This window comes from Lithobates pipiens, unplaced genomic scaffold (genome assembly GCF_037356315.1).
Source record: "Lithobates pipiens isolate NorthernLeopardFrog02 unplaced genomic scaffold, aLitPip1_a1.2 Scaffold_3, whole genome shotgun sequence".
Taxonomy (NCBI): Eukaryota; Metazoa; Chordata; class Amphibia; order Anura; family Ranidae; genus Lithobates; species Lithobates pipiens.
This window is the reverse complement of record NW_027507790.1, coordinates 9821631-9841892: the sequence shown is the minus strand read 5'-3', so window position 1 is coordinate 9841892 and position 20262 is coordinate 9821631. Positions and strand designations below refer to the sequence as shown.

The following is a 20262-nucleotide window of genomic DNA, read 5'->3' as shown; positions in this document are numbered from 1 at the left end:
TACAGTTGTAAGTTGACATTAATACATTTTTTCCACAAGGTTAGGGATGGAGATGATGGGACTTTCCATTTGAGAAGAATAATTTTCCTTGCATAGAACAATAATAATAATAATCAGCGTCCTGGAAGCCCGAAGATGAGCCAGGATGTCGACCAAACCCAGCAAACAAACCTCCACTGTCCGGGGCACATGAATAGTGGTCACAGAGTGTATGAAGGAGACTACCACTTCCCAGAAAATTTGAATATTAGGGCATTGCCAAAATACCTGCATAGTCTGCTGAGTCCGCCGCACACCTTCAACACTATACAGGAATGGAGGGGTATATTCTGTGTAAATGCGCAGGTGTGAAGTAGATTCTATGTAGGAGTTTGTTTCTATTCAAAGTTTTTTTTATTGGTAACAATCAGTAAACAATAACTGACAATCTCAGTATGACATTGAAAAAGTACAACTTACAGACCATACTTTAGTGTAACAATATAGTAAGACAACATACTGAATGAGGGGATAAAGAGTATGGTTGGATTACACAAACGTATTTGTTTTAAAGGAATGCAAAGAGTGCTAAAACAGGAAAGGAAAAGGCCCATTGTTGTACGTGGGCAGGATAGGAGTATCACTCTGTGGGTTGTGAGCAAGGCACCAGTGAAGTAGGTTATAGCAGTAGGTTATGTTACCAGTGGTAAGCATTGAGCTAGGAGGGGAAGAGGTCAAATAGAGGAAAGACTGGAAAGAAAGGAAGCAAGCAAGAGTGGTCGGGGGGGAGGGGGTCGCATGGGTCTCCAATATACTGCGACATGATCTCAGGAGACCAGGGGAGAGCTAAGGTTCTAAGAGGTGATTGTCAAAATCTGGAGGTAGGAAGTGTTCTATCCCGGGACACCAGAGTTAGAGATGTTGGGGAATTTTAGCTAAAATTGTTGCTTCAATTTTGCTATGTATCATGGCTTGGGTGATTCTATTTTTTACTTTGGTTATGTTTAAGTTCGGGGTTTTCCAAGCTCTAGCTATCATTTGCTTGGCCACTGTGGGGAGTTGTAGGAGGAGACGGAGTTGTGCCCTAGTAAAGTTCAGTGTGATGTGGTTCAATAATGCAAGGGATGGGTCGAGGTCAAGGGTGTCTTGAAGCAAAGTAGAAGCCATATGAAATATTGTTGTCCAAATGCATTGTACGATCGGGCATAACCACCATATATGTGAGTGTGTGCCTCTCTTACCACAACCTCGGAAGCAATCTGGGGGGAAGCTCGGCAGGAATTTAGAAATCCTAGCCAGGACTAGATACCACCGCATGAGGACTTTATAATTCGCGTTGAGTGTGACAACATTGTGGGATGAGATTTTTGTGTTAGTCCATATATTTACTCAATCCTCCACATCTAGATCTATTGCCAGGTCTTTGGGCCACTGTACAGGGAAGATTGGCTGGGGGGAGCGTAAGATGGCACATAGAGAAAACCAGGTAATAACTTCATTTTAAACAGATTTATACGCCTATTAAAGACAAGGGGAGATTGGCCCATGTCCTTAATTTAGATTTCATATTGTCGAGAAGTGGAACTAAATTTAAGACACAATAGTCCAAAGTAACCAGGGAAATATCAATGCCTAGGTATCTGATACTGGATGACCATAATAGAGGCAGGGTAGGGTCAGCTCCATCTCGGGCTTCTCTGTCAATAGATAAAATTTGTGATTTTCCCCAATTAATTTGTAGTCCTGAATAAATGGAAAATTCAGACAGTATACGTAACGCTTCCTTAAGAGATGGCCCTGGCTCATTCATTCAATATGAGATCATCAGCATACATGGCTATCTTTTCCACCAAGGTTTCCACATGGATACCAACAACATCCATCTTTATGGCCACTGCCACCGGCTCCATCACAATTGCAAACAGAGCTGAAGACCCTGTCTTGTATCCCTACTAACTCGCCCCCCAGCTTAACCTGGGCTGAAGGGCAGGAATAAAGCAACTGCACCCATTTCAAAAACTCTGGCCCAAACCCCATAACCTCCAGCACTGAGCGCATATAAGGCCAGGCTACAGAGTCAAAGGTCTTCTCAATGTCAAGTGCTGCCAAGACTCTAGAGGTGGATTCAGTTGGGGGTAGCTGTAAATGAGTGAAAACCCGGCAGACGTTGATATACCTGGATTTCCCCGGTATAAACCCTGTTTGATTTATGCTGAGTAGATCAGGAATCATTTTCATCAGTCTCATGGCCAAAATTTTAGTTACAATCTTTAATTTGTCATTTAACAAAGAAATGGACCTGTAGGAGGCACATTTGGAGTGGTCCTTTCCTGGTTTGGGAATTAAGACTACATGGGCCTGATACATAGAGGGAGGTAGCATAATTTTTTCTAAAGATTCAGAATACAAGCTGTGTAGTTTGGGTGCCAGGGTAGAGGTGTACATCCTATAACCACTCCCCGGGATACCATCTGGACCAAGAGATTTCTTACTGGGGAAGGAGTGTATAGCTGCTTCAATTTACTCTAATGAAATGGGTTTATCAAGAAGCATTACTTCTTCTGGTGAAAGTGTGGGGAGGTCTAGGGTACTGAGTGATTCCTGGATAGTGGTTTTGGGTGGACCTGTGACTGCGCAATACAGCTGACTAAAATAGTCAGTGAATTTATGTAGAATGATAGCGGGATCAGATGTTCCAGTATCATCTGCACAACGTATGTTCGAAATTACCATTTGACCTATGGTCTGCCACCAGATTAGCCAGCATTTTCCCATTTTTGTCCCCAGACTCAAACACCCTGCCAGCCAAAAAGTGCAGATCCAAATGCGTAGCCAAAGCCATATGTAAAGACAATTCATGTCTCGTCTGCGCAAGTAGCTCAAAGTTATCCATAGTCGGCGAGCCAGAAAACGTTTCAGCCGATTTCCCCTCACCTTCTTCCAGGTCTTGTATTTGTAATGACAAATCTGATTTGACTGCTTTAATGGCAGGTACAGGTGTCAGACTACAATGTCCCGGCAGGGAGATTTCTCTATTCATCTCGTTTGTGTGTATGGAGGAATCAGTTGGCTTTTTTCATTCAGCTCACTGGCTGTACGAAAAAAGACTACTTGTATGGCCAGCATTACATTCACACAACAGCGAGTGGTGCTTCCGAAATTAAAGCTATAACACAAGATAAATAAAACATAGAGAAATAATACAATATAGTGGTATAAGAAACAAACATTAAAAGATATTGGCTTCACCTCTTTCTCTGTATTTAAAGCTTGCTCAACTTCAATCATCTCTCTTTTCTTTTCTAGAAGACGGGTAGCTGGAGTTAGGAAATCATCTTCTCGATCTGGCATTCGCCTGTTATAAATAGTAGAGGAAATCTTAATTTTAGTGAACGCTTTAACTAGTACATTTCTAAACCGAGAAAAACAGGAGCCACAAGCAAGGAAATAAGAAATCTAAGAGATTACATCCGTATTCCTGCAAGTGTACAATATGAATACTGAGCCTATCACAAATTTAGGCAATGGATGATAAAAAAGCAGCATAAGCAGAGGATACAATCAGTGAAAAGCAAAGGTCAAAGTGATCAGTAGATTCAGAAATGCAGGCAAATGTACCATGCAACAAGAAAAATTATAAAAAATCTGCGCTTAGTAAAAAAATAAAAAATTGAATTAAAGAACAGCAGCTGAACACAATAACCAGGATACTGGGCACAACAACATAGAAAAAATAAATAAAAGTGCAGCGCTTACCACTAGGTGAATTTTCATATAACTAAGTATAAATGAATAAACTTTCATAAAAAACCTAAATATTAGTGAATCCAAATAAAGTGAAAATCAATAGTGAAAAGTGTTTACAAAAAATTAGTTAGTTGTCAAAATAAAAAACAACATCCATCAGAAACTCAAAAGTCCAATGTATTTAAACATGTGAAAATTTTTTTTTTCAAAAGTGTATGATAGTGTCCTATATAAGTGAACAAAAAATGTAGTTAATCCTGTTTGTTCAGGAAAAAGGGCTTGACCACGTGGACCTTTCACAGCTACAAATCAATAAGAAATGAAGGCTTACCAGTTCACCAATTAGTATGCACAAATGCGAATATACAAACGATTCGAAACGGACAGCCAGAAAACGACCCAGTCTCTCAGACGTTCCACAGTCACAAACTGACTCGAGTCCTCTCACTGGACGATTTGCACAGCCGCGTAGAGCTTTCGATGTGGGAAGCCAAAAGTCAGCCCACACCTTCGAGTGTTTCGTAGTTCCCAGGTCCGTTCCGGTCCTTTCAGAAGTCTCGGGATATCGTATCACCCGATCGTGTAATAAAGTTTAAACACGAAAAATTTATTATTCAACCGAATAATGTTAAGCGCTACAAATGACTCCACCGAGCCATACAAAAGTAGACGTAACGTAAAAAATGAACAATTTTGCTAGCAAAATAAATATAAAATGAACGAATGCTAAAGCACAAAGGGTGAGCGTAACTACCCGACGATCGTTTAGTCAAAATCTGACGTCATCAGGGGTACGCCCACACCCCTGTGCTAAACCCTTTTATAGCCTATGGGTAAGGTAAGGAGCCCTGCCATAGGTAGAGACAAAAACGTCCAATCGTAGATTCAATTGATTTAACCACCGAACTACCAATTCATTCGAACGAGGTCGGAATCTGGGCTCCGACCTCGTTCGAATGAATTGGTAGTTCGGTGGTTAAATCAATTGAATCTACGATTGGACGTTTTTGTCTCTACCTATGGCAGGGCTCCTTACCTTACCCATAGGCTATAAAAGGGTTTAGCACAGGGGTGTGGGCGTACCCCTGATGACGTCAGATTTTGACTAAACGATCGTCGGGTAGTTACGCTCACCCTTTGTGCTTTAGCATTCGTTCATTTTATATTTATTTTGCTAGCAAAATTGTTCATTTTTTACGTTACGTCTACTTTTGTATGGCTTGGTGGAGTCATTTGTAGCGCTTAACATTATTCGGTTGAATAATAAATTTTACGTGTTTAAACTTTATTACACGTTCGGGCGCACTTTTTTATCTTTGTTTTTTTGGTGATACGATATCCCGAGACTTCTGAAAGGACCGGAACGGACCTGGGAACTACGAAACACTCGAAGGTGTGGGCTGACTTTTGGCTTCCCACGTCGAAAGCTCTACGCGGCTGTGCAAATCGTCCAGTGAGAGGACTCGAGTCAGTTTGTGACTGTGGAACGTCTGAGAGACTGGGTCGTTTTCTGGCTGTCTGTTTAGAATCGTTTGGATATTCGCATTTGTGCATACTAATTGGTGATCTGGTAAGCCTTAATTTCTTATTGATTTGTAGCTGTGAAAGGTCCACGTGGTCAAGCACTTTCTCCTGAACAAACAGGATTAACTACATTTTTTGTTCACTTATATAGGACACTATCATACACTTTTGAAAAAAAAAAATTTTCACATGTTTAAATACATTGGACTTTTGAGTTTCTGATGGATGTTGTTTTTTATTTTGACAACTAACTAATTTTTTGTAAACACTTTTCACTATTGATTTTCACTTTATTTGGATTCACTAATATTTAGGTTTTTTATGAAAGTTTATTCATTTATACTTAGTTATATGAAAATTCACCTAGTGGTTAGCGCTGCACTTTTATTTATTTTTTTAAATGTACCATGCAAATCTTGAAATTTCCTTGAAAGGTCAGCTTAGTCCATCCACCTCTCAAGCCTCTCCGCTGATGAGAGATTGTCCATCGGAATAAAGGATCAATTTTGGTCTATACCTCTGAACCCAGGGAATGACCAAGTGGGCGACGGGTTTGGGCAGAAAAGGTGACTGCCTTGGGTGTCATAGTAAGGAAAAGGGGAGCAAAAAGAGCAGGAGCTGCAATTTATGCTGCTGAGGTAGTTTGCAGCTTATTGTGTGGGCACACTTTGACCTTTTCTCCTGGTTGCCTTAAGCCCTTGTCCCAGCCCTGTTTAAATTTACTTATGAATTTTTCTTTGTAAAAATAAATAAATCAATAAATCTACTTATCATTTTGATAAACATTGTGAAGTTTGCTAAAAAATTCTCTCTGCTGATATATTTTTCTTCCTATATTTTGTATGAAATGTCCAGGTTTGTAACAGGTTAACTTTAGCAATACACATATATGATAAAGTCAACATGTATGATTATATATAATGCTAATCATAGACAAGTCTACCCAAAATTGAAACGGAGTTACTAAATTGTTCTTGAGCCCTGGTTCACATTGATGCGATTTACCATGTCAAATCGAATGCCAAATCAGCGTCAATGGCAGTGTCCCAATCGGTGCGACACCGCACCAATTCCCAACAGTAGTTGCTGTACTACTTTTGGTGATTTCAGGGTGCGATTTCCACTGACATCTATGCAGAAACAAGCACAGATGTCTCTGAAAACGCCCCCGAAGTCGGGACTGACATGCCGGAATGAAATTGTGCGTGTTCATCTGAACTTGCACAATTTCATGAAATCAGAATAATTACTGGTCCAGGTGGTATCACTTGTATTCACACTGTTCTAGTGTGTAGGAGATGAAGGGTGCCAGCTCAGCAAAGTTCATGGCAAAAAAGAAGAGAAGAGGATGGCCGCACTTCAAAATAATGCCTTTTTTTGACAAAGCTTAATCCATACACCTATCAAAGACACAGGTCCAGGTAATAACTGACGCGTTTCACACCATTAATGGCGATTAATTATAGCTGCAGGATCACCGATCTCAATCTATCTTTTATAGACATAAAATTCAATGGTCACCTGCCAATTGTATCTAATCCAGATTGCGATCACTGGTGATCCTGCAAAAGCTTTCACACATATGGGGGAGGAGTGATCATGGAAGCAATAAATGTGCTGAACAGCTGTAACCCATGAAGAGAAAAGCAAACTGAATAATAGATGTAAATTAAGACAACTTCATGACTTCAGGGTTAAATTAGTAAACTGCAATAGATCAGTCTCCCCTGCACTCCATACATACAATGTATATCTGGGAATCAATGTGTGACGCACGGTATTCATGTGTCTACCAAATGCCCAATAAAACCATTAAGTGAGGCATAAACATCAATGAGTGCACAAGAACAAAACATGTAACGTTAAAATATGTAGAAAGATTCTAAAAATGTGTGTATAAAAATCGTTTCGTGGATATCGTTGGGCGGTATTAATGATGAAAACAAGACAAAATAAAATACTTCCCCCGCATTGTAAGGTGATAATAAACACACACATGCATGTATACACACAAGTAGATAGGGATCCTTACGTGATTAAAATGGCAAATCGGGAACACAACTGTTATATATTGTATTTGGGTAAGAACATATTTGCCTTCAGCAACCTGAATATGACCCCTGGCCACATAAAGCCGCCCATAATCCATATATGTACATGAGTCCTAATATATAGTTTTCATATGAAGTTGGAGTACTTATTGGCAACAAGATATTAATATTAATATAGTCCTAATATGTTGTAATAACAAGACTAAATAAAGTAAAGCGAGTGCCTACTGTATAAAGGAGAAAAGGGACTTTATGTACAACGTAAAATAAAATAAAAATAGGGGACAGAAATATACCGGAAAATTGAAGTCTAAAACAAGTAAACTGATGAATGGGATAAGTTATATGAAATCATGTACTGTAGCTAACGTTTCAATCGTAAAAATGGGATACGTCCCACTCAAGGTTTAACCCAATCATACCACCAATCGCAATCTGGATGAGATACAATTGGTCAGGTGACCATTTAATTTTATGTGTATAAAAGACAGATTGCGATTGGTGGTCCTGCAGCTATGATTAAGCACCGTTAACAGTGCGAAACGCGTCATATATTACCTGGACCTGTGTCTTTGATTGGTGTATGGACTAAGCTTTGTCAAATAAAGGCATTATTTTGGGGAGACCAGCTGTCTTCTCATTTTTCACACAATTTCATTCCTGCAGTCAGTGTGTACCTAGGCTCAGCATTGTTTCCACCAGATTACTCTACCAGAATAGATATGTAAGCAATTTCAACACCCCTGAAGACTCATGGGCTTGTTAAGTTCACATTTAGAACACTGTCTTCTAATAATGAGATTTTCTTTGCATTATTAATTTGATCACTTGTACATAGTCTTTCCTTCTTTCAGGGTTCATCAGTTTGCTTTGTCCTGGGACTCTTGGGTGGACACACAGAATTTCTACAAAAATAAACCTTAAACAAACTTTATGAGACAGGCATACACCGGTCTGAAAAAACTGTGATTGTATGGGATGTATATACATTATAGTCTCAAGTGCTGTACTGTACAAGTTGATTAGGTGCTTTGTTTCCAATTTCTGTATTACTTTTTGCATGGGGTTTCCTCATCAGGGACTTGTCCCCATCTTTTAATAAAGTTTCATGTGATTTTTACAGTACACAATTATGTCTTATGTAGTGCTGATAATGTCCAGGTTACTGCTGTACAAGGTATAATCTTGCCGGTTTTTGCATTATACAGAATGGGGTCTTAGAAGTTACACGGTAAGTCCCAGTTGCTTTGGATATAGATATAGTGTGTATAATTATATGTCAGTAGATATAGTACCTATGATTATATGTCAGTATTACATTGTATATCCCTGTATGTTATGGTCGTTCAGGTGCTTATCTAATAGTTTTTTGAAACTATTGATGCTCCCCGCTGAGACCACCACCTGTGGAAGGGAATTCCACATAATTGTCGTTCTTACAGTAAAGAACCCTCTACGTCAGGGATGGCGAACCTTGGCACCCCAGATGTTTTGGAACTACATTTCCCATGATGCTCAACTACACTGAAGAGTGCATGAGCATCATGGGAAATGTAGTTCCAAAACATCTGGAGTGCCAAGGTTCACCATCACTGCTCTACGTAGTGTGGTAGTATGGTACCCCACCAGCAGAAGGATGCAGGGTTCTCAACCAGGCAGGTTGAGGGGCTCCAGGGAAGTTGTTTGTTTGGGAGGAAACTGTCTTTTCAGTTTCCTCATTGTTTCCAAAAATCCAGTTGGGGACCTGGAGCCCGGAGATTCCATAGTGTTATGGGTGGGACGGAATCTCCAATCCTGGGACCGGGTTTTGGGAACAGCCAGAAGTCTGGCTGGATGATTGAACAGGTGGGTCCTGGGCTTATAACAGAGCCAAGACCATGGTTATGGGCTCCACCCTCCCGAGGAGTCCAGGCAAGCAAGGGAGAAGCATGCATGTCTGCATGGTATAGTAAGAGGGCCCAAAGCTGTGGGCTGAGCAGCAAGGAAGATAAAAAGAGGTACAGTAGTTTTGTGACCTCTCTGTTATATGGCCAAGAGGGCTGAAGTGTAAAGCCTGAACGGCAGTACTGCTGAAGAGAGCCAGATGGCTTGGTATTTTTCTGATTATTATTACGTTGTTGCTGTGGAAAGCTGAAACCCCTGTGTGGGAAACCCTCCTGTTATTGGACTTGTTTTCTTTTACTTTTAATAAAAGTGGGCCAACAAGCCCTTAAATGGCATGACTGGCGTGGACTCCGCTCACTGGTGTGCTCTACACAGAGGCTTAATAACCCCCAAATATCACAGTAGTTTAAGGTTAAACCTCTTTCTTCTAATTTTAATGCGTGGCCACGTGTCTTGTTAAACTCCCTCACGCAAAAAAGTTTTATTCCTATTGTGGGGTCACCAGTACGGTATTTATAAATTGAAATCATATCTTTCAAGGGTCTCTTCTCCAGAGAGAATAAGTTCAGTGCTCGGAACCTTTCCTTATAACTACTATCCTCCAGACCCTTTATTAGCTTTGTTGCCCTTCTTTGTACTTGCTCCATTTCCAATACATCCTTTCTGAGGACTGGTGCCCAGAACTGGACAGCATACACTAGGTGCGACCGGACCAGAGTCTTGTAATACTATATGTGCTCAACACAGCTGAGTATTGTGCATGATAACGTTTTTATTTGTGTTAACAGTAACATTTTCAGGACAGGCTTTTGGGAGTCTACCTCCTTCTTTAGCAAAATGTAAGTGAAACTCAAGGAAAAAGTACTTTTTTTTTTTTTATTGTGATTGGTCCAGGAAGTTATGTGTAATACTTCGCCAACTAAATCCACATGGCAGCTGGGGATGCTAAAAAAGTTACCCTAATTCTTACAGATACTAGCACTGCCATAAGAATTGACTGCTCAGGCTTACAATTGTGGCTCTAGTACAGTGATAATAGTGGGTTGCCCACTGTCCACCTCATAATTTCACAAAATATATGTATTATTTCACTTGATATATGGTATAAGGGTAAACCACATGATCTCTTTTCATGCATTCACAGGATGCATTGAGGGGAATTTACAAAGACTGGAGCAGACAGATTCTGGAGTAGTGTGCATGGCAATTGATCAGCCCAGGAAGCACTAACCGAATTGATAGACTGCACCCTAACAGAGAAGGGAGGATTCTTTAGACCAGTGATGGCAAACCTTAGCACCCCAGATGTTTTGGAACTACATTTCCCATGATGCTCATGCACTCTGCAATGTAGTTGAGCATCATGGGAAATGTAGTTCCAAAACATCTAGGGTGCCAAGGTTTGCCATCACTGCTTTAGACCATAGGTTCTTATGAGGACTTGTCTAACCTACCTAGCAATGGTGGAGCAAGAAGCAGAAGCCCCCTGTGGGAACCTTCTGGAAATACAAACGAGTAGTTGGATTGTCAAAAAGAGGCTGTAGCTGAGACTCTCCTAGCTTGTCCTAGGAAAGACTCTTACAGACTAAGGCCGCTAACTCAGAGACTCTCCCATGGCAAGCTGATAGAAACAAGAAAATTCACCTTGCAAGATCAGACAAGAAAAAAATCTCTAATGGTTTAAAAGGCGGCCTCTGAAAGGCTGAAGATCTCATGGAAGAAATGTATACAACACCCTCCAATGAGAGGACATGGTCTCTGAAACAGAATGGCCAGGATTTGCCCCTTGATGGTACTTAGATACTGGCACAGACAAGACTGCAGAATGGACAAGATGGGCCTCAAGGAATACTTCCTAGGATGACATTTCCTTGGCTCACATCTTGCAAAGTATGCCTTCCAGGTGTAAAGATTAACTTTGCAAGAAGTTAATTTCCTAGCCTTCAAGAGGGTAAGGTTGACTGAATCCAATAGACTCCTGTCCCTGAGAACCTGGGTTCCAACAACCATACCATTAGAGTCTGCATCAGAAAAGCAGGGTGGTGGACTGGTCCATGGAAAAGAAGGTCTGGACGATCCAGAAGTGCCTACAGAGAATCCACCAGGCGTCTGAGTATCCACAGTACCACGTCCTTCTAAGCCAGTTCGGCTTCACCGGAATGCCCTCTATCTCAATGTTGTGAAGCAGACTAGTAAAAAGCTGCAGAGGAAAGACATAGATTAGACTGAACTGATCCCACCACAGTATCCTCTGCATTAGTCCGGGGGGTTCCCAGACCTGGCAACAACCCTCTCCTATTTTTAAATCTGAATGCCAGAAGATCCATGTCTGGCTTCCCCCACCTGTGGCAAAAGGTTTAGAACACCTCAAGATGAAGAGCCCATTTCTCTGGATTCAGATACTCATGGCTGGGAAAGTCTGACTGCCAACTTTCTACGGCTGGGATATGGACGGCAGGCAGGGCCAAAATGTGTAGTTCCATCCAAGTGAGGATCAAGTCTGCTTTAAAATTAGCAGGGTTAGTTCTGGAGCCACCTCGATGGTACTGTATATGTGGGCAACATATACAATATAGTGCAGCGATAAAATTAAAGAACAATTGCATCAAACAAAAGAACCATAATAAATATGGCACAAAAAGTCCTATAAATGAAAATTGTAAACCAAAAACACTGTAAACAATTCAAAGGTGTGAAAAGTGATCCACGCAATAATATCTCAATATTCCAATGCAACAAAAAAAAAATACTCATAAATAAAAAAATGATATAATTGAACAATTGAATAGTCCAGTAAGCAGTAATCTTGCTGTAGAGAATGAATCCCAAAGAGAATCAAATTGGTATCATCCATAAAGAGAATCCACCATCAATCTGTGATCCAACACCAAAGTGTAAGGCTAGCATGCTTACCAGAATAAGTGGACTCAAATACCAAAGTATTGTGTCAAACAAACGTTGCGGAGGATCTAAATCACACCAACAGGATCCAAACGCTCCTGATGGCTCGTATGGATGTCAGACCAAGCTGGAAGATATCACCTCTCGAATAACAGGTTCCCCATATATGGATACCCTCATCAGGAAAGCTCACAATTCACAAGTACGTGTGGAAAAACAGCAAGCATCCACACACACTGTTTAAAACATTTTACTTAAAAAAAAAAAAAAAAAACACACTTACGCAGGTCCACTTGTACACAAAGCTGAACATATATGACAAATCCATTGACTATTAATAAAAACAAACAAATAGCATTGACATCATATACACAAACTCCACCCAATGCGTTTGGTCCTATTGGACATCATCCAGGGTGATGTTAATATTATTGTGTGGATCGCTTTTCACACCTTTGAATTGTTTACAGTTTTTTTGTTTGCAATTTTCATTTATAGGACTTTTTGAGCCATATTTATTATGGTTCTTTTGTTTGATTAACTTGTTCTTTAATTTTAGCGCTCCACTATATTGTATATTTTTGTTTTATGCACTATTTGTCTAGTGAATTGCTAGCGGCTATGTATATTCTCTAAGCACAGCTTCTGCACAATTTCCAATTGATATGTAGGCCACAGCTTTGGCATTTTTGGACTTTATTTTTGTCATGTGACCTCGCAAATGAGAGTTCAAGTGTTAAAGGAACAGCCCAGTTCCAGAATGTTGATGGGAAGAAGAGATTCATTCAATGACCAAGTCCCCTGTATCAAACATGCATTCAGGGCAACTCCCCAGTCTGAAAGTCTGGCATCCATTGTCAGAACTTTCCACAACTTTTGGGGAAAGGGTTTCACTGACTCCAGCACCAGACTGGAAAGCCACACCACGTCAGGGAATGTATGGCCTTGTAGGCCAGACACGTGGTGGATTAGGGACTGAGACGATTTTCTTCATGCTGGTAGAATGCTGTGTTGCAATTGTCTGGAGTGATGCTGGATGTACATCAATGCCTCAAAAGGAGGCTACCATCAGACCCAAGACCCTCATGCAGGCACAAATTGAGGGCAGATTTGGGGCCCAGAAGCCTGGGCCAATAGAGCAGAAGAACAAAAGTTTGTCCTAGGGCAGGAAGATTTCAGACTGAGCCATGTCCAAAGTCACGCCCAGATACTTCAGCCAGTTTTAGCGATGAATTTTGAAGGTGGAAAGTCCAACAGAAGCACTGCAATGTATATGCTGTCTTCTGGATAATAACTGGCAGGGTTAAGGAAGACTGTTAATTTACCGAGAGATAGTCCAGGTATCCCACAACATGCATCCCTGAAAATAAAAGAGCCCTAGGTCCAGAGCAAGCACATTGGAGAAGACCCAAGGGGCCATGGACAGGTCAAAGCAAAGAGCAACAAATTGGTGGTGCTTAGCACCCACCCAAATGTACCATATTTTCTGGCCTCTATGGGATGTACCAAATGTACATCCCATAGAGGCCAGAAAATAATCCAGGAAGTGGGAGAAGTAACAACTGGTTATCTCCATGCTAAATTTTTGAACATGCAGGATCAAGTTGAGAGTATTCAGACCCAAAAAGGCCATCGGAATTAAACAGGTTCAGGTAGAAACTTTGAAAGCATTCCACATTCGGTACTAGGTTAATGACCCCTTGAGAAAGGAATTGATGAATGCAAACAAGAATATCTTACCATATTTGTGAGGAAGGAGGCAAATTTGATTGAATGAAGAGTGGAAAATGCTGGGGCAGACATGGCTGGCTTGGAGATCCTTCAATGAAAGTGTGTTCCAGACATATTTTTCTGGGAGAAGAGAATACCCATGGTGCTCTCATTGATGTACTTTTACAAAGAGGAACCAAACAGGCATTCTTTCTCAAAGGGCAGTTGCTCAAGGTACTTTTTGCAAGGAACTTTCTCTGATCAGCACTTAAGCCAGAGGTGCCCAACCTTTTCTATTTCAATATGTTTATTAGAAATTTAAGTAGACAAGAAAATAGAATCCGCTCATTGTATGCCCTCGCAGGGGCTGGTGCCCAACCTTTTGAAGAGCAAGGGCCACTTAAGCGACTTAGTAAACAGTCAGGGGCCACAATGAGAAGATGACAGGTCCGACGTCCGCTCTGCGTATGCAAAGCGGACACAGACACAGCCCACTCTACTCTATGGGCTCTCTCATCTGATCAAATGGAAGGGGACGGATCCACTTGTTTTTTTAGCAGATCGGATTGGAAATAGGCAGGTGTAAATGGACACAAGTCTGTTTACATCTGCAGCTCCATAGAGGTGAATGGAGGGTCCAATTGGGTCAGACAGATCATGTTAAAGGGGCCTAAGGCTACTTTTACACTGATGGTCTGTAGATGGTCTGCGCAATGCACCTGTGGCTTTCTTGCAGGTTAGCTGTAGTTTGCCATAGAATTCTATTATACCCTGCAGGTGTGATGCACTTTCTGAAAGTGCACCAAACCCACAGGTAAAACCAGAAGTCTATGGCTCAGTGCAGGTAAGCTGCACTACACCAGCGGATCATTTTGAAAGCAGCCCAGTAACCACTGCAGAACAGATAAGTTCATATATACACTGTGATTTTTGTAATAAACTTGCTGTTCCAGGCAGAGTGCATTTGGTATCACTCCACCTATGACAGGAGCCGGTGCTATAAAGGAAGCATTGGCTTATGCAGCTCTGCTACGCAGCTGCTTACTTTCTCTACCGCTGGCTTCATTCACAACACTGATGCTCTGGCATGGCGGGTGGGCAACCTGCAATCTGGCCTTGCCAACTCACCATCCTAGAGCAGGAGGTCGCGGGCCACATCAGATGGCTCTGCGGGCCATATGTGGCCCCCAGGCCACTGGTTGGGCACCCTTGACTTAAGCCAAAGGATCCTCTGTATATGGAGAGAGGATTATCTTCCACAGGGACTGTTAGTATCTTCTTATGACAAAAAATGGCTGGGTCAACTACAGGGACCCTCCATTTCCATAGGAAAACCCTCCACAATAGAATATTGCTGAGTAAAACACTTAGGAGGAGCAAACAGTTTATCATTGTGAGATTAGTTGCCATACAAGACAGGTTCTAAAAGCAAGTTGACTGGGAAGGTCTAAGCAGGTTTGGCCAATTTCAGGGAACCCATGCTGGAGATCTTGGAAAGAGCAGACCCAGGCTGATCTAATGGTAAAGAAGAGTGCACTGTGTCAGTAAGGATAGTAATAATATCCTTAAGCTTTAATGAGATCTCAGCTGAAGGTGTCCCATCCTGTTCCGATTGATCAGAATTGGAGGAGCAGGGGGACTTTACTGTTTGACACTTTCTCAGGAGGGGTCCAAGCTACACTAATGCAGCTATGTAAAAATTGCTATAACTGGAATTCAGCTTTTAAATTATGAAAGGTTGAGCCTTTCATATTCCCCTTCCTACCCCTTCCCCGGCTTTTTAAAAATCCTCTCTTCCCTTCGGGCCTCGAACAACTGGGGGTGTTTGCCTGGTCAACCTCACACAGTTTCACACAGGTATGTCACTTCCTCACGTCCCATTCCTTTCCGGCCCTCCATTCAAGAAACCTACAAAGCCCTGTCCTATGATTTTTTTATAGAAACCTTCAGTTTCGCCATTGGCCAACCCTTCCATGACACACGATTGGTCAAATTCCATAGGAAAAGCACACAATGATGTTGGATAATTAACATGTAATTAACAATATATGAAAATATTAACTGCTCTCTCTTCTTAGTGAAGTTATGTTCCTTTCAGCTCTTCACACCTGTGCGTTTTATGTGCGGTGCATTAAAAAAAAATAAGTTCTGCAACTTTGATGTGCTTTCATCACACTTGTTATATAGAGTTCAATGCCTAAAATGCACGTACAATGTGCCTTAGACACAACGCACTAAAAAAAGCACCACACAAAGATGTCAGCTGCCTACATGCCAGAGTGGAACACTCCTGAGAAACTGCACTCACATGAGGGGAGATCACAGCAGGATGCAGCTATTCGCTGAAAGCAGACAGAAGTCAACCCTTCACTACTTTCATATACATCGGTTTCGCTGTCTGTGGTACTTCACATGAACTAAGAGATCCTAGTCATTTAGCTGGAAGCTATAACAGATTTATTACATCACAGACAGTACTGGATCTGTGAGGATCAGAGCCTTCACAGCAGATGAAATATAGAGAAAATGGTGTACAGGTGATGTGCACTATGAAAGGTCACTCATCTGTACACAAAGAAAGAAGTCTGGACACAGGCAGGCAGATAGACAAAGAAGCCCCAACACCATGGGGGGGGGGGGGGGGGGGGGTGGACGAAAGAGGCCCCAGACACCATGGGAGGGGGGGGGGGTGTAGAAAGAAGCCCAGACACCATGGAGGGGGGGGCAGATAAAGATGCCAGGACAGAGGGACACAGGAGGACAGACACAGGAAGGGTGTGCTCACACTAGCAGCTTATCTTCGAAGGCCGCCCGAAAATATTCCCGCAAATCGAACTCCATGGCTGAAGCTCACGAATCACTATACAGGACAGCTCCAGTGCCGAGCGTTTTCTCGTTACCTTGGAAACGACCGGTCCCGCCTCCTTATAGGTCGGAGGCGGAGACTGAGATGATCGGCAGACATCTTTATTCCGGGCATCCTTTCACATGTTTGCTGATACACTGATGTTTGGACTGTGGTGGGGTACGCTGTCATATATAGGTACCCATATCCCGTCCTGCTCATAATTATTGTGTAGGAGAAGGAAGTGCAGGCTCAGACCTCATATGGCGGGTTTTTGTCTCTCACCTCCACAAACCCCACACAACACTTCACCTTATTTCCTCTCACAACTCCTCGTGTGCCAAAGTCTGCTTTACATTGCTCTCATCTGCTAATAGGGGAGCTACGAGTCTCCTCTACAGGAACAATGTTCACAAGTCATATTCCTGAAGTCATTTAAAAAATAAAGCAACATTGTCATGGTTAAGACACTCCCAGTAAATCTGGCTGTTTGGAACTTGGGTGCTAAAATAATGTGAACAGGCAGGATTGTTAACCACTTGCTAAACCACTTGCTCCGGGCACCTAAACCCCCTCCTTGCCCAGGGACATATGTCCCCGTGCCCAGCCCAATTTTCAGCTTTCAGCGTTGTCAGTCTTTGAATGACAATTGCGCGGCCATGCTACACTGTACTCAAATGACATTTTTATCATTTTTTCACACAGATAGAGCTTTCTTTTGGTGGTATTTAATTACTGCTGTTTTTTATATTTATTTTTTCTAAATAAAACAAAAAAGGACAGAACATTTAAAAAAAAAAAAAAAGTTTCATAGTTTGTTAGAAAATTTGGAAAACAGGTCATTTTTTTCATTTTTCTCCTTCACTGATGTGCACTGATAAGCACTGATGAAGTAGCACTGATGGGTGGCACTGATGGGAACTGGTAGGTGACACTGATGGGCAGCACTGATCTGTGGCTCTGAATATGAGACACTGATGGGCATTGATTGGCAGCACTGGTGGGAATTGATGGGTGGCACTGTGGCGCAGACAGCGCTTGCTCGGGAGGACGTCCATGGATGCCCTCCTGGGAATTAAGGCCCGCGCTGTAGCCATCTTTCAGCTATAGCGTGGGCGGCAAGTAGTTAATGTATAACAAGCAAAGTTTCTTATGTGCCACGTGTAGCACTGACCCCCGAAGGAGCTGCTGGTTTTATTGGGCTTACCGTTATCTTCTTGATCTTGTATGCGTCTAGGGGTTTCCTGTGGTAGATGGCCCAAATAATATATATCAGATACATCATATGTGTCCCCAGCCAGCAGAGTCTCCCTATACATCAGATGTGTCCCCGGCCAGCAGAGTCTCCCTATACATCAGATGTGTCCCCAGCCAGCATAGTCTCCCTATACATCAGATGTGTCCCCAGCCAGCGGACTCCCCCTATACATCAGGTGTGTCCCCAGCCAGCAGAGTCTCCCTATACATCAGATGTGTCCTCAGCCAACAGAGTCTCCCTATACAGCAGGTGTGTCCCCAGCCAGCAGAGTCTCCCTATAAATCAGGTGTGTCCTCAGCCAACAGAGTCTCCCTATACAGCAGGTGTGTCCCCAGCCAGCAGAGTCTCCCTATAAATCAGGTGTGTCCCCAGCCAGCAGAGTCTCCCTATAAATCAGGTGTGTCCTCAGCCAACAGAGTCTCCCTATACAGCAGGTGTGTCCCCAGCCAGCAGAGTCTCCCTATACATCAGATGTGTCCTCAGCCAACAGAGTCTCCCTATACAGCAGGTGTGTCCCCAGCCAGCAGAGTCTCCCTATAAATCAGGTGTGTCCCCAGCCAGCGGGGTCCCCCTATACATCAGGTGTGTCCCCAGCCAGCGGAGTCCCCCTATACATCAGGTATGTCCCCAGCCAGCGGAGTCTCCCTTTACATCAGGTGTGTCCCCAGCCCCGAGTCTATTCACCCCGGAGCGGGCCACTGGTGATTTGGCCATTACAGGAGACCAGCTCGTGGAGGAGAAGAGAATAACCAAGAGGTGGAGCCTTGGTTCCGCCTCTTCTTTCTTCCTCACAATAGCTGGTCTTCAGTAAAATGGCGACCAGCGGAGACATTTTACCAGTACCGGCCGTGACAAAAAAAACTGTGTTTTTCTGGGACATTTCCCGGGAAACGAAAAGGCAGGGACAAAGGTTTAAATCAAAGGTTTAAATCCCAGGAATGTTCCGGGAAATTCAGGACAGTTGGCGAGCATGATATTGGGGCTGATTTACTAAAACTGGAGAGTGCAAACTCTGGTGCAGCTCTGTGGTTTACAGACCCTGGTACTTCTGATACACTAGAACCAACATGCACCCCTTTGAACAACATCAGACCAAGCTCAGAACAGTTGATGCAACTTTACTTAAGAGATTCTAAGTACAGTCCAACATGAACAGTAATTTACAAAAGTAAAAATATAGCTGCGCTACCAATGTAACAAAAAATAAAAGATGTAGCAGCCAGCAGCAACAATGATGAATTGTGAAAAAAATAAAAAACAAAAAGGCAGCGCTATATTAAATAGACCCACTAGTGACAGTGAATACAAAAAAAAAAACAACAAATATATAAAATATTCAGAAGTGATAAAAAATCTGCAGTATAAACTCTCTAATGACAGTGAACCAAAAAATAAATGTGATAATAGTGAAACATATTATAAAATATTGATGACATTAGGTCAATAATAGTATTAAATTCTGTGCAGTTCATAGTAAATCACATAGGTAGAATGGATTGTATATATCCTGGAGCCAGAATCAAAAACCACATAAGCGGTCAAGTCCCGTCAACACTGGTTAATCAATCCTTCATGAAAGACAATCAACTCCTGTAGAGGGAACTTCAGATGTATACAGTGGTATAAAGATGTATCTACTTGTCATCCACCATCCACCAGCAAACCTCTTATAGGGAGATATCAGGTGCACTCAATAAAGAAATATAATGGGTACTCTTACCCTAAGGTGTGGACTCACACACCTTGGTGGTGAGTCGATCGTGCATCAGATTTAATCCACTACGAGTGATCCTCCAATGAAGATAGTCAAACCCCGGATTTCAATCAAGATATCCACTGTAAGGTGTCAGCGTCTTGGGCTCCACGGAAAGTGCGATTACGCACATAAAGGTAAGTATATCGGGGAAAAATTATTATTTATTTAAATTCTAAAGATAAAAAAACATAATTCCTGAAGGTACAAGCCATCAAAAAAATTATGTACAAGCAAAATGATTCATAAAAAGCTTGGTATATCTGGCCAGCAGGCTATGTACCCGAAATGTTTTGCACCATAGCACCGCAGTATATATAATACTTTTTATTAGAATTAGACCAAAACACATATCAGCTGTTGTTGCAGCAAAAACCATCCAATATAAACTACACAATTTCAAACACTGACATATTCTGCTGACACTAAAAAGAAACAGCCAATCAGTGAAAAAAAGGGTGTGCGTCCACGCGTCATCACGCTACTACCGTAACAACCTTACCTATTGATCGTACATATTCCAATATACCCCCCAGGGCACCAATCAACAGAAACACTGCAGTAAAAAAACGCCATCTCCAGATAGCATCAGCGAGAGGGAGGGGACTTC

The 20262-nt window shown here is 42.1% G+C and overlaps 1 protein-coding gene across 2 annotated transcripts in view; it reads right to left on the bottom strand.

Annotated features, from left to right (window-relative positions):
• Positions 1-16835, bottom strand: part of CFAP73 (cilia and flagella associated protein 73) — a 49266-nt gene extending 32431 nt beyond the window's left edge. The window contains exons 1-2 of one of the 2 annotated variants that reach the window (XM_077461251.1): positions 16697-16835; positions 3229-3334 (exon numbers count right to left, since the gene is read on the bottom strand). In XM_077461251.1, coding sequence (XP_077317377.1) covers positions 3229-3334; positions 16697-16833 — 243 coding nt within the window. In that variant the 5' untranslated portion in view covers positions 16834-16835. Of the gene's footprint in view, positions 1-3228; positions 3335-16581 lie in introns of both variants that reach the window. The other variant, XM_077461252.1, reaches the window with a different exon arrangement.
• Between the last annotated feature and the right edge of the window lie 3427 nt (positions 16836-20262).